Consider the following 15,290-nt stretch of genomic DNA (forward strand, 5'->3'; position numbering starts at 1 on the left):
TGAGTCACCTGGATATGTGCATTATCTCTATGCTAATGAGAGACAAAACCAAAACCAAATAATCACCAGCATTATGTGCTGATTATGGAATAGTCTTATCCCGAGAAAAATTCCACCGGATGAGTGTGACCCCATTTGAGAGATGAGCAAACAGATTGTGAAATGCTAAGTGACCAGGCTGAGGGTCCACAGCTGCAGCAGGGATTTGAGTTGATACTTTTCAGGGTGGCTTCCGTTCGCAGAATCAGCCTTCTGCTCTGTCATTGCCTGTGGCCCTCACCCCAACTTGGGGAGGTAGGCATCACTACTCCTATTTTACTGATGGGAAAATTGAGGCTGGGGAAGTTAATTTATTTCCTCAGGTTCACAAGGACAAAAATGGTGGGGTTAGGTTTAAAGCTAGCTGTGCAGAATACCAAGCTCTCCCTTCCACCTCTGCCCCTTACCACCTCCCCATCTGATAGATCTTTTCCCACTGCAGTCCAATGACCAAAACCTCAAATACTTATGGGATCAGGCAGGAAACAGAGATGCATGAACTGGGCAGGCATGGATAGTGGTGACTCAGAGAAGACTATTGTCCTGTTGTCAGGGGGCATCATAGGGCCAGTTATGGCAGATCTTCCAATTTTTGAAATGATGGCAAAAATCAGTATTTTGAGGTGAAATTTCCTATACACGCACGACCAGCCCAAGTGCAATGGTAACAAGGAATGAACTCCAGGTTTCAGCTTTTTAGGGAAATGGAAAAGGGGACGTTTGTTTGCTGTCTTTGCTTGATGTATTTTTATAGGACATTGATTGGGGTTTATTTTCTATTACAGATTGTTTAAAGAGTAACTAGCCATCTTGAAAATTCACACTTGGCTCTCTGAACAAACTGCTGCCTGAATATTGCATGTTGAAAGAGTGCTATGAAATTCATTAGAAATAATTGGCCTGTTGGAAATGAGAAAAGAGCCCAGTAGCTCACAAGGTAGAACAACCAAATTTACCCAGTGTGATAATTACCATCAGTAGTTAATAGGCACTAATACAGTTCTCACTTTATCACCCAAACAATGTTTGGTCATAATTTAATCAGATTAGTATTGTGTCATAAAGGTGAAAAGTGGGGAAAAGCTACTCATACAGAATAATAATGATAATCATACCTAATATTGGTAGGCATTACTTCAGACTCAGGATTATTCTAAATACTTTACCTATATTGAATCATTTAATATTCATGACAACCATAGATGGGTATTTTAGTTTATCCATTTTATAAGTGAAGAGACTGAGGCACAGAGAGGTTAAGTGACTTCCCCAAAGTCACCCAGCCAGGGTGTGGTAGAGCCAGAATTCAAATCCAAGCAGCGTGGCCCCTGTGTTTACACCCCAGACAACGTTGTTCTTCTGCCTTTCAGTAAAATCACGATGAGGCTGGAAATTCAACAATAAAATAGTTAGCATTTACTAAGCTCTTACTATGTGACTGTCTTTGTGTATCAGAGAGGAATGCTTCTGGCTTCTTGTAGTAGCAAATCTGACCCACAGTGACTTGAACAAGTAAGACTGCTTTGTTCTTTTTTCTAATATAATAAGAAGTCCAGAGGTAGATGGTTGCTGGCATAGCTTCAGAGGCTCAACAACAGGTAGTGGCTTCTGTGCCCATAAATCTTGGCCTTTTGCTTGTGGTTTTTGTTTCATAGTCATAAAATGGCTGCTGCAGCTCCAGACATCACATCCTCATTTATGGCAGGAAGAGGTGGGAGGGTTCAAGAGCCAGTCCAGCTGTAACTGTTCCTTTTCATCAGGAAAATATGCTTTCCCAGAAATACCCCCATTAATCTCCTGCTTAGATCTCATTGACTAGACCTATGTCATGAGGTCACTGCCAGCTGCATGACTGTCTGTGACAGTGGAGAACAGAATTGTCCAGTGGATAATCAGTATCACCTGGAAACTTGCAACCTGGGAAATCCAAGTTCTCTGGCCCCTCCTCAGAAACTCAGGAGGGGACCGACGATCTGTCTTAACAGACTCCAGGAGATCCTGATGAACTCACTGGATTTGATCAATTGTGACTCATTGTCTGGGACCAGCCACACTGCTCCCTAACAGATCTGAGGTTTCCTGATCAAGGATGAAGGGCGAGTTGGGCCTGGCTGGGCAGGCAACCAGTTATTTAATGGCTCGTGTGTCGTTTCATCATTTATGTGACAGCCCTCCAGGTAGGCGTCACTGTTGTGGAGCCTTTGGGTGAGGTCACTGGCATCCCCTTGGCTTTGCTTCTGGCTGGCAATGTGCTGCCTGTTTCTACTTTAACTGTGTACTTATTACAGTGTCACCCTTGGCAACCCTAGTGTCTGGTGGTCTGAACAAACACTGCTTTTCAAGAATTCAGCTTCCCATCCCCCGGCCAGGTCTGTCAGTTCTTGTGACTTCTTCAGGTGGGACAGCTGATGGTCTAGAAACATACAGGTGACCAATTGTCCCAGTTTTCCCAGGACTGTGGGGTTCCCAGGGTTGCAGGACCTTTAGTGCTAAGACCAGGAAGGTCCCGGGCAAACCATGACCAGATGGTCACCCTAAGAAACCCACTAATCACCCCTCCTACACCCCCCAGCCAACTCCTCTTGCTCTGGGCCAACAGCCCTAGGTGACAGTGTGATTTCTAGGAGCCATCTTTGGCCTGGGACTCTCATTAACTGAAGTCATTTCAATCTGCTTATCAATCAAGTGTAAACCCTTCCCTTATTCACAGTGTATTCATGGAGGCACTATTATGTAAGTCTCAGTACACCAGGTCAGGGGGGTGCGAAATAAATGAAAAACCCAGGCCATACTCTCAGTCACTTAAATCCAATCTAGTCCAGTAAGCAAATAAACGTTAAATAAGTACCTATTTGCCTTGTACATTATGTTAGACCCCCACCCCCATGAACACACATTTCTGTAGAGGATGTGGATGAGTGAGATTATTTACAATATTATAATGCTAATTATTAAAACAGTAATAGCTTTAGGCATTTGCCAAGTTGCTCATTAATTAAAACCCCTTCCAGTTATGAGACAAGACAAAAGAGGAGGCCAGTGGAGAACCAAGCCTTACCCCTAGAAGGGATCTAGGTGGGGTTGAGGAGTGGGACCCAGGAGGGCAGCAGCAATGGACCCCGTGATTCTGAAGCCCAGAATTAGCCAGGCTCACCCACCTGTTCAGCAACGACTCTGGACCCCGTAGACCTCTCCACACAGTGCCTGGCCCTGAAAAGCTTCTGGCAAGAAGGAGCAGAGGAAAAGCTTGCTCCCTGAAGACAGACAGATTCCAGAGAGAGAGCAGGACAAGCAGAAATACACCAGTGCAGTTCCTTTTCCAGCTCACCACTTGGACAACTCACACCGCCTTTGATGGGGCAAGAGGCCACAGATGTTCACTGAAATATCCCTCCTAGAACTCAGAGGAGGAGGAGGATGGCTCCCCAACCCCAACACAAATAGCTAATGCTTTTTGAAAATGTGTTGTGTGCCAGGCAGCATTCTATGCTCTTCTGGAAGGTAGACACCATTGCTCCCATTTTACAGACGGGGTACGTGACACACATAGAGGCTAAGTGACTCATCCAGCGTCACTGTGGCAGAGCTGGGTTATGGACCTAAGCAGTTTGACTCCAGGCTGGGGTCTCCTGATCCCTGGACCAATGTCTGCAGAAGGTCCTGCTATTGCACTAAGGAGAAAGTTATTTGTTGGAAGTAGGGGAAAGCTTCATGAGTGAAAAGAACATGTGAGCCGTGTGTCAAAGGGCAGGTAGGAGTTTTCCCTGAAATAAAGGGTGTCAGAGGAATGGCTTTCCAAGCAGGTGAAATAACAGCACAGGGACATGGCAACATGAAGCAGCATGGAGCCTTCAGGGAAGTGGGGATGTTTCTTGCTAATCGGTGGGGAGGGCAGGTGTCAAATGCCAACAGTGGTGCCTGCCTCCCGGGACCTTGGGGGCTTGGGATAGGATATGTGCATTTCCTAGCTCACTGCTGGTCACATCACACGTGCAGTCCCAGCCTATTGCTTTCTCTCTTCCCAGTTTCTTTTCCTGGCAAGTTATGCACAAAGGAAACCAATCTAGGTCAAGGTTTTGCTAAGTTAACCGTTAACCCTGTCTCTCTATTCTAAGCACGTTAGGTGTTAGATGGCGCACTGGATTCTGACGTTGGTTTGGCAGGGACACAGTTCAACATAATTATCCTCCGTGATGGTGAGTTGAATGCACAAGGAACTAATTGTATTCATTCACCTCCCCTTATCCTTGCCCCCATAATGTAGTAAACTAATCAGTTCACTTCATCTTTTGTAAATAGCATGTCTTTCCTAGTTAATAGAAACTGGCCGTAATTCAATCTAATTCAGAAATATTTACCGAATACCCATTATGTACCAGGAAGTGTGTCTGGCACCATGAATATGGGGATCTGCTTTCAATCATTCCTTTAGTTGATGAATATTTGTCAAATACGACTGTGTACTAACACCGTACTAGCTGTAGGGATACAGTAGAAAAACAAACATGGCCTTTGACCTCAGGGAGTTTAGAGTCTAGTGGAGGATCAATGATCTTAATCAAATGCATGTAAAATAACACAGAATAATGTCTTTTGGAGCAAAATCCCGGGGTGCTGTGAGAGTATATAATAGGGGGAGCAGACTTAGGCTGAAGGGTCAGAGCAGCCTTCTCTGCTTGCAGAAGAATGAAGAGGAAGCAGAGTTAACAAGTATAGGGCCAAGAAAAGAGCATTAAAGGTGTGGGGAATGACTGCTCAAAGCACAGAAAGAAAGCTTGCAAGTCTGAAGCTCAGTGGGTGTCTGGAGCGTGGTAGGAGGTGAAACAGGAGAAGTAGCAGGGGCCTAATTGTGTAGCCTCGTGACCAGGGAGGAATTTCCTCTTTTCTCTGAAAGCAATGGAAGGGCCATTGGAGGGGTGTAAGCAGAGGATGAGCAAGAAGACACCCCTCCTGAGAGAGGTGGTTGGAAGACCACTGTGGTTGTCCAAGCGAGAGACGATGTGGGTTAGACCAGAGGGTGGCCACAGGGTGGATGGATGGGAGAGACAGTGAAGAGGTGAAATGGACCTAACCTAGTGAAGGATTAGATGTGGGGTTGGGAGAGAGAGGAGTCCACGATGAGTTCCAGGCTTTGAGCTTGTGAGGTCGAATGAATGTTGAACCGCTCATCCTAGGCCGTGTTTCTTTTATTTTTTTTTTTAATTGAAGTATGGTTGATCTACAATGTTGTGTTAGTTTCAGGTGTACAGCAAAGTGATTCCTTGTATATTTGGTTTTATATATATATATATTCTTTTTCATATTCTTTTCCATTATGGTTTATCACAGGATGTTGAATATAATTCCCTGTGCTATACAGTAGGACCTTGTTGTTTATCCATCCTATATATACTAGTTTGCATCTGCTCATCCCAAACTCCCAAACCGTCCCTCTCCCCACCGCCTCCCCCTTGGCAACCACCAGCCTATATATATATGTGTGTATATATACCTATGTATGTGTAAATATATATATATATATATATATATATATATATATATATATATATATATGTTCTTTTCCATTATAGGTTATTACAAGATATTGAATATAGTTCCCTGTGCTATACAGTAGGTCCTTGTTGATTATCTGTTGTATATACAGTAGTGTGTATCTGTTAATCCCAAACTCCTAATTTATCCTTACCCCCTTCCCCTTTCCCCTTTGGTAACCATAAGTTTCTTTTTTATGTCTGTGAGTCTGTTTCTGTTTTGTAAATAAGTTCATTTGTATCATTTTGTTAGATTCCACATATAAGTAATATCATGATAGTTGTGTTTCTTTGTCTGACTTACTTCACTTAGTATGATAATCTCTAGGTTTATCCATGTTGCTGCAAATGGCATTATTTCATTCTTTTTTATGGCTGAGTAGTATGCCATTGTATATATGTAACACTTCTCCTTTATCCATTCATCTATTGATGGACATTTAGGTTGCTTCCATGTCTTGGCTATTGTGAATAGTGCTGCTATGAACATTGGGGTGCATGTGTCTTTTTGAATTAGAGTTTTCATGTTTTCTGGATATATGCCCAGGAGTGGGATTGGTGGATCATATGGTAGTTCTATTTTTAGTCTTTTAGGGAATCTCCATACTGTTCTCCATAGTGGCTGCATCAATTTACATTCCCATCAATGGTGGAGGAGGATTTCCTTTTCTCCACACCCTCTCCTAGGTTCCATTTTGGACCCATTGAGTTCAAGGTGGCTCCAAAGCCTACAGGAGTTTCTGTGTGGTAGGATCGATTGGTACGCACAGCCTGGAAAGTCATTGGCCATTAGGTGGTGACCGAAGCCTTTGGAGCCAGTGAGGAGAGGAAGGTTGTAGGATGGAGTCTTGATGGAGTCCAGTAATTAATGGCCAGGAGGACAAAGATGTGTGTGCAAAAGGGCTGATACATGAAATGCAAAATTGAGAGGCTGCGCTTCCATTGAAGCCATGCTGGTGTTTTGAGAAAGAGAGAGTGGCCAAGTAGAAGGGGCACAGAAAGTTGTCCATTGGCTCGAGTGGCATAGCCATACGTTGTTGGCCTGCTGTGCTATGGGGATGGGGTATAAGCCATACTGGGACAAGGCAGTAGAGGTAGCAGGAATGGGGAGCCCCATCAAGAAACGTGATGAAAGGGAGGCATGAGACAGGGCAATACCAGGAGGAAGGTGTGGGATCATCATCCTCATCCTCTTGACTCATGATATCAGTGGTTAGACAGACACCCAAGCAGAGAAGGACCATGATGTGGTCATGAAACTTGGGGGTCCAGAGGTTCCATAATGGAGGTGGGATTAACTCCTTGGATACTGAGGCAGGTGAGCTGATGTCTGAGTACGTAAGGTAAGAGTGCTTGATGGACAAGACAGGAACTAGAAGTAGGGAAAGGTCATCCTCGCAAAGGGATTAGCAGGTACAAGAATTTGATAATCCAAGTATCCAAGTTTTTCTCTGTCCTGCCTTCCCTCTGGCCCAAAAGATGTCTGTCCTCCTATATACCATATAGGTGTATATGGTTGTGGGTGTCTAGGTATATGGTGAGGTGTTAACTGCCAAATATATGTGCTGGGAGGGGAAATGGAATATGCTGAGAAGTATCCATTCAGCTGCCATGACAAACATGATGCAGTAAGCCAGGAACCGTTTGAAATAAATGGGTAGGTGTGCAGGTAAGGACATTTAAGAACCAAAACAAGGTTTGACAAATCTGACTTATTCCTGTTTTTCTCTTTTTTCTTTTACAGTCAACTTTGACCATTTTCAGATCCTACGGGCCATTGGTAAAGGGAGTTTTGGGAAGGTAAGAATGATGGATTTTAACAAATTTCATCAATAAAATAGGAAAGTTCCGACCACTGGGCTTATGCCTATGTGCATGTTTGTGTGTTTGTTTTTGTGTTGATTGCTGGGCACTGGGAATTTCCTGTTTGACAGAAAGATTTGAATTTGCTAAATTTGAAATGTGAAAGGAAGTCTGGATAGTTTCCTTTGGATATGCTGTAATTCATCCTGAAAATTAAATTACAGCAGTCCTGCTTTAGGTGAATTACTATGGTAATTATTTCAAGATTGCTAATGCTATTTCTTCCTTGAGGATCTAAATAAGGAAAGTGGAAAAAAACACACAAATTTATGTGATGGCCAGCAGTAGCTCTTTCCTGCAATGGAGGCACTTTAAAAAATTATTGTGGAAAGAAGACTTAACATGAGATCTGCTGGCTTAAATTTTTAAGTGTACAATATATGTATTGTTGTTGCCTATACATGGAACACTATATAGCAGATCTCTAGAGCTTACTCATCTTGCTTGGCTGAAGCTTTATGCCCATTAGTTAGTAATTCCCTGTGTCCCCATCCCCTCAAGCCCTGGCAACCAGCTTTCCAGTCTTTGGTTCTATGGATTTGAATATTTTAGATACCTCCTGTACATGGAATCATGCAGTATTTATCTTTCTGTGACTGGCTTATTTCACTTGGCATACTGTCCTCAAGATTTACACATGTTGAACAAAAGTGGTGAGAATGGGCATTCTTGTCTTGTTCCTGAGCTAAAGGGAAAAGCATTCAGCTTTACACTGTTGAGTATGATGCTAGTTGTGGGCTTGTCGTATATGGCCTTTTATTGTGTTGAGGTTTCTTCTATACTCATTTTGTTGAGAGTTTTTATTATAAGTGGATGTTGAATTTTGTCAAAAGCCTTTTCTGCATCTATTGAGATGATCATGTGATTTTTATCCTTCATTTTGTTTATGTGGTATATATCATGTTGATTGATTTGTGGATGTTGAATTGTCCTTGCAGCCATGGAATAAATGTCACTTTGAATAGTGTGGATGATCCTTTTAATGTATTGTTGAATTCAGTTTGCTAATATTTTGTTGAGGATTTTTGCTTCTATGTTCATCAGGTACATTGGCCTGTAATTTCCTTTTTTTGTGGTGTCCTTGTTTGGTTTTGGTATCAGGGTAATGCTGACCTTGTAAGATTAGTTTGGAAGTGTTCCCTCCTCCACAGGAAGAGTTTGAGAAGTATAGGTATTAAACATTTGGGTGTTTGGTAGAATTCACCAGTGAAGCTGTCTGACCCTGGATTTTGTTTGTTGAGAGTTTTTAATCTCCTTACTAGTAATTATGTTTATTCATAATTTTCTCTTTCTTCATTATTCAGTCCTGGAAGATTGCATGTTTCTAGGAATTTACACATTTCTTCTAGGTTGTCCAATTTGTTGGCATATAATGGTTCATAGTAGTGTCTTACAATCCTTTGTATTTCTTTGGTATTGTAATTTTATCGCTTTCATTTCTGATTTTATGTACTTGAGCCCTCTCTCTTTTTTTCATAGTGAGTCTAGCTAAAGACTTGTCAATTTTGTTTATCTTTTCAAAAAACCAGCTCTTAGTTTCATTGATCTTTTCTATTGTCTTTTTAGTCTCTATTTCATTAATTTCTATTCTGACTTTTATTGTTTCCTTCCTTCTGGTAACTTTGGGCTTCATTTATTCTTCTTTTCCTAGTTACTTTAGCTTTATCGTTAGGTTGTTTATTTGAGATTTTTCTTGTTTCTTGAGGTAGGCCTCTATCACTATAAACTTCCCTTTTTGAGCTGCTTTTGCTGCATTCCACAGATTTTGGTATGTTGTATTTCCATTCTCATTTGTCTCAAAGTATTTTTAAAAATTTCTCCTTTGACCCATTGGTTGTTCAATGGCATGTTGTTTGTCTCCACATATTTGTGTTTTTCCAGTTTTCTTCTTGTAAATGATTTCTAGTTTCATACCATTGTAGTCAGAAAAGATACTTGACATGATTTTGATCTTCTTATATTTATTGAGACTACTTTGTAGCCTAACGTATGATCTGTCTTGGATGATGTTACATGTCCACTTGAGAAGAACGTGTATTCTGCTGCTTTTGGATGGAATGTTCAATATGTATGTGTTAAGTCCATCTTGTTTTATGTGTGGTTTAAGGCTGATGTTTCTATGTTGATTTTCTGTCTGGATAATTTTCCATTGTCATAAGTGTTATAAGTCCCCTACCATTATTTTATTGCTGTCACTTTCTCCTTTTAGGTCTGTTAATATTTATTTTATATATTTAGGTGCTCTTATGTTGGATGCATAAATATTTACAAATGTTATATCTTCTTGCTGGAGATGACTTTATCATTATGTAATGCTCATCTTTGCCTTTTATTAGTCTTTGTTTTAAAGTCTATTTTGTCTGATATAAGTATATCTACCCAAGCTCTCTTTTGGTTTCTGTTTGCATGACACATTTTTTCCATCCTTTCACTTTCAGTTTGTGTGTGTCCTTACATCTGAAATGAGTCTGTGGTGGGCAGCATATATATGGGTCTTGATGTTTATCCGTTCAGCCATTCTATGTGTTTTGTTTGGAGAATTTAGTCCATTTACATTTATAGTAAGTATTGATAACTATGTACTTATTGCCATTTTGATAATTGTTTTCTGGCTGTTTTGTATTTCCTCTATGTTTCTTTCTTCTTCTCTTGCATTCTTCCCTTTTGGTTTGATGACATTCTATAGGGTTATGCTTAGATTCCTTTATCACTATCTTTTGTGTATCTACTCTAGGCTTTTGCTTTGCGGTTACCATGAGGCTCACATGTAACAGCTTATATATATATACACAGACACATAAATATATATGTATGTGTATATATAAAACCATCTATTTAAAACTGATAGTAAGTTAAGTTTGAATGCATTCTAGAACTCTACATTTTGAACCCCCCTTCACATTTTATGTTTTTGATTTCATATTTTACATTTTTAAAATTTCATGTATCACTTAACTAAATTATTAGTTATTTTTATTACTTTTATTTTTTAAACTTCCTAATAGTTTTGTAAATGATCAATCCACTACCTTTACTATATATTTACCTTTACCAGTGAGATTTTTACTTTCATATGTTTTCTTGTTACTAATTAGTGCCCTTTCTTTTAGCTTAAAGAAGTCCCTTTAACATTTATTGCAGGTCTGGGTTAGTGGTGATGAACTCCTTTAGCTTTTGTTTGTCTGGAAAGCTCTTTATCTCTCCTTCAATTCTAGATAATAACGTTGCTGAGTAGATTATTCTTGGTTGGAAGTTTTTTCCTTTCAGCACTTTGAAAGTGCTGGCCTTCAGAGTTTCTGCCAAAAAAAATCTGCTGATAGTATTATGGGGGTTCCCTTGTTTGTAGCAAGTTTTTCTCTTGCTGCGTTTATGATTTAGCTTCAGCTTTTGACATTTTAACTGTAATGTGTCTCGATGTGGGTCTCTTTGGGTTCATTTTGTTTGGAACTCTCTGGGCTTCCTGAATCTGGATGTCTGTTTCCTTTTCCAGATTAGGGAAGTTTTCAGCCATTATTCCCTTAAATAAGTTGTCTGCCTATTTCTCTCTCTTCTCCCTCTGGACCCATATAATGCAAATGTCATTCTGCTTGATGTTGTCTCATAGGTCCCTTAAGCTATCTCCACTTTTGGAATTTTTTTTTCTTTTTGCTGCTCTATTTGAATGAGTTCCAGTGACCTCTCTTCCAGATCACTGATTCTTTCTCTGCTTCTTGTAGTCTGCTATTGAACCCCTCTAGTGTATTTTTCAGTTCAGTTATTGTATATTTCATCTTTGTGACTTTTATTTAGTACTTACTTATATTTTCTATCTCTGTTTAAGTTCTCTCTGTGTTCATGCAGTCTTCTCCCAAGTTCAGTGAGCATCTTTATGACTAACATTTTGAACTCTGTTTCAGCTAAATTACTTATCTCCATTTTATTAAGGTTTTTTTTTTTTTAACCTGTGGTTTTATCTTTTCCTTTTGTTTGGAACAAATTCCTTTCTCTCCTCATTTTGCTTGCCTCTCTGTGTGTTTCTATGTATTAGGCAAAACAGCTATCTTTCCCAGTCTTGAAGTAGTGGCCTTGTGAAGGAGATGAACCTTCTTGTTTAACCTTGCCCTAGCTCTTGGTTATATTTTGAACCATTGTGATTGTCATAGCACCCTGATTTATTCTTGGTAATTCCCAGTTGTTGAAGACTTGTGAGTGTTCCAGAGGGTGGGATCTCAGTTAGCCCTTAATTTCAGGCTGATTAGAAACTAGGCAGCAGCTTTTAAGGTATGCAAGTATACACAGTACTGTGAAAATGCAATTGTAAACCTTGCTGGCCTCCACACCAGGTGATCTACAGGTGTCCCATTAGTGAAGTTGCAAAAATCGGGGCTCCAGGTGAGTGTTTGTTTTCATTTCTGGGAGGTACCAGTGAGCTGTAGTGAGGTCAAGGGAGATCACAAAGGTGATATCCCCTAGACCTTCCATAGCCTCTAGACATATGGAAAACTGGAAGCCTGTCCATCAGGCTGAAGCTTCAAGACAGGTAAATAGGGCTTTTTCACAGGAAGACTGGGGGTGCATCACAGTCAGCTGTCTGTGCAGTAACTGGAGTGTGGTAGCCTGCCAAGAATAGTCTCTCTGATTGTTTCAGACCCATGGGTCCCAAAACACAATCCCCCCTGGACACCAGAGCCAGGTGCTCAAGAGGCATACACTGTATGGGCTGCATGTGCCAACTGGCTTTGGCAGGGCTGTAGAAGTGGCATGAGGATGGGGCATGTACAGTGGGACTAATAAGGTGGAGAGAGAGCACAAAAATGGCACCTGCCAGCTTCTGTCTCCAGGAAGAGTCCCAACAGATTCCTGCCCCTCCAGCAGATGCTTTAAGATTAGTAAATAAATCTCCTTCACATATGGTCTAGACCTTTTCATACTGTTGCTTTTGTGCTGGGTCCCAGGGCGAGTGAGTCTGCATGCGAGCCCATTAAGAGTACGTTCCCTGTTCCCTACAGCCCTATGGTTCTTCTGGATGTAAGTCCTGCTGGTTTTCAAAGCCAGGCATTTTGGGAGCTCTTCTTACCAGTGCAGGTCGCAAGGGTTGGGATGCCAGATGAGAGCACAAACCCCTGGCTCCTCAGGGAGAAGTTTTGTATTTGTGAGACCCCTCCCAATTTCAGGTCACAATGCTGGGTGTGGGGTTTTGGGCAAGATCACACCTCTGCTTCTTCCCATCTTGATGTAGCTCTTTTATCCTTTGTTGCGGAGGAGCTGTTCAGCTAGTTTTCAGGTCCTTTTCATAGGGAATTTTTCCATAGGTAGCTGTAAATTTTTTGTGCCCATAGAAGGAGGTGAGTTCAGGATCTTCCTACATTGCCATCTTGAACCACCTCCTTCCTCAATCTCTGTCTTTACTGATTTTAACAATCTAGTTGTTTTATCCATTTCTGAGATGGTTGTATACAATCTCCAGCTCTGATTGTGGAGTTGCTTCTTCTTCCTTTAATTCTGTCAGTTTTTTTTTTTTTTTTTTTTTTTTGCGGTACGCGGGCCTCTCACTGTTGTGGCCTCTCCCATTGCGGAGCACAGGCTCCGGATGTGCAGGCTCAGTGACCATGGCCCATGGGCCCAGCTGCTCCGCGGCATGTGGGATCCTCCTGGACTGGGGCACGAACCCGTGTCCCCTGCATCGGCAGGCGGATTCTCAACCACTGCGCCACCCAGGAAACCCTAATTCTGTCAGTTTTGCTTCTTATTCTTGCAAGCTCTGTTGTTAGGTGCGTACAGTTTTATGGTTGTTATGGCCTCATGATGAATTGACCTTATTATCATTGTGAAATAAACTTTTCTATCTCTGCTAATAATCTTTTTTGAAGCCTATTTTTTCTGAGATAAATATAGTCATTCCAACCTACATGGCATATATTTTTCCATGTCTTTTCTTTCATTCTATCTGTGTTTTTATATCTGACATAAATCTCTTGAGGATAGCATATAGTTAGGTCTTGCTTCTCTTTAAATCCACCTGGCAATCTCTTTTAGTCCTTTATTTGTTCTTGTTCTCTTTCTCTTTTATTCTTCTGTTTCTCTTTTCCTGTTTTGCTTTGGATTAATTGAATATTTAGAATCTCCATTTAATTTATCTACTGACTTTATAGCTATACTTCCTTGTGTTATGTTTTAAAATTGTTGCTCTAGGGATTATAATACACATCGTCAGTTTATTTCACAGTCTGCTTAGAGTTAATATTTTATACTTCACATAAAATATAAAAACCTGGCAACCATATAGGTCTATTTACCACTCCTGTCAACCATTATACTATAGTTGTCATATGTATTACAGCTTCTTAAATCATAAGTCTCCAATACAATATTATAGTTTTTTGCTTTAAATGTATAGAAATATATGAATATATAATATATGTGTAAAATATATATTTATTTTAAAGTATGTGCAGTTTTTTGGCTTTTAAAAAATTAGGAGGAAAGTAGTTCTTGATATTTACCCATACCTTTCATGAAGGTCTGAATTTCCCTCTGGTGTCCTTTCCATTCATCCTGAAGAATTTTCTTTAGTATTTTATGTGGTGCAAGTCTCCCGTCAATGCATTCTCTTAATTTTATTTCATCTGAAATGTATTTATTTCACCTTCTTTCTTACAGAATATTTTTACTTGATACAGGTTATTGGGTTGACAGTTTTTTCTTCACTGCTTTAAAGATTTTGTACCATTGTCAACTGACCTCCGTACTTTCTGATGAGACATCATTAGACTTGAATCATTATTATCTGATAGTAATGTGTCACTTTCGTCTCTCTCCTTTCAAGATTTTCCTTTAATCTTTGACTTTCAGCAATTTGACTATGTTGTGCCTAGGTGGAAATTCTGGATTAAAAGAAAACATTTTCTCTTTCTTTGCTTAGATTTCCTATATTTTCATTTATTTCTGTCATATTGCCCTTTTTATCATGCAGCATATTCATAGTCACAAGAGCTGTTTTCATGTCCTTTGTGCTAATTCCAACATCTGGGTCATTTTAAGATTCACCTCCATTGAGGATGGGTTACATTTTCCTGGTTCTTTATATGTTGAATAGTTTTGGGTTGCATCCTGGATATTGCCAATACTATGTTGTATAGACTTTGGATTGCATTGTATTTCTTTGAAAATATATTTTTAATGAACAATTAACTTGGTTGGATTTACACTGCATACTCTGCCTCTTGGGCAGGCACACAAAGCATAGTCTTTTCTTCTTCACTGTATTGCTTATAGTCTGCCCCTTATAGTCCTTAGGGGTCAGCCAGAGATTTGGGCAGAGTTTATGTGCCACGTTTGAGATTCCCCTTCTCTGGATTTTTCAGAGAGAGGAGTTGTGGCCCAGAGAATTTAGGAAGTTTGCCTCTAGTCTCTATGGATAGTAGCTGAACTTCAACAACAACAAAAGATTTTAAAATTCTGTTAAATCTTTACTTTCTGTTGTCCCTTATGTTGAGGATTTCATGGATTAAGGAAAATGGAAGCAACTTTTTAAATCCACAACACAATTGGCACCACATAGAAGCACATCACTTTTACCCTCATTTCAATGATGATTTTGGTCCTGAGCTCCTTGCACCCCTTCCTGTCATACTACCAAATCTATTAGCATGTGCCCTCATGAATCATTAATTGATTATATCCTGTCACCATCCTTAAAAGTTTTGTTTTCCTTTTCTGCCTACATCTGTGCTGCTGTTTGCCTACTGGCTTGGCTCTCAGAACCTGTATTCCAGAGCATAAATGTATTAAAGCTATGGTTATAATGGATGTTCTGAAAAAAATGCAAGCTTTATGGAGGATCTAGTTTTAAGTCCCTCTTTAGGTTGTAGCAATTTC

At 40.3% G+C, this 15,290-nt stretch overlaps 1 protein-coding gene across 2 annotated transcripts in view; it reads left to right on the forward strand.

Annotated features, from left to right (window-relative positions):
* The window catches only part of STK32B (serine/threonine kinase 32B), a 361,645-nt gene that overhangs the window by 101,744 nt on the left and 244,611 nt on the right, over positions 1 to 15,290 (forward strand). For both annotated transcript variants that reach the window (XM_060087315.1, XM_060087392.1), the window contains exon 2: positions 7,315 to 7,370. In XM_060087315.1, coding sequence (XP_059943298.1) covers positions 7,315 to 7,370 — 56 coding nt within the window. The remainder of the gene's footprint in view (positions 1 to 7,314; positions 7,371 to 15,290) is intronic.

This window comes from Mesoplodon densirostris, chromosome 1, assembly GCF_025265405.1.
Source record: "Mesoplodon densirostris isolate mMesDen1 chromosome 1, mMesDen1 primary haplotype, whole genome shotgun sequence".
NCBI lineage: Eukaryota > Metazoa > Chordata > Mammalia > Artiodactyla > Ziphiidae > Mesoplodon > Mesoplodon densirostris.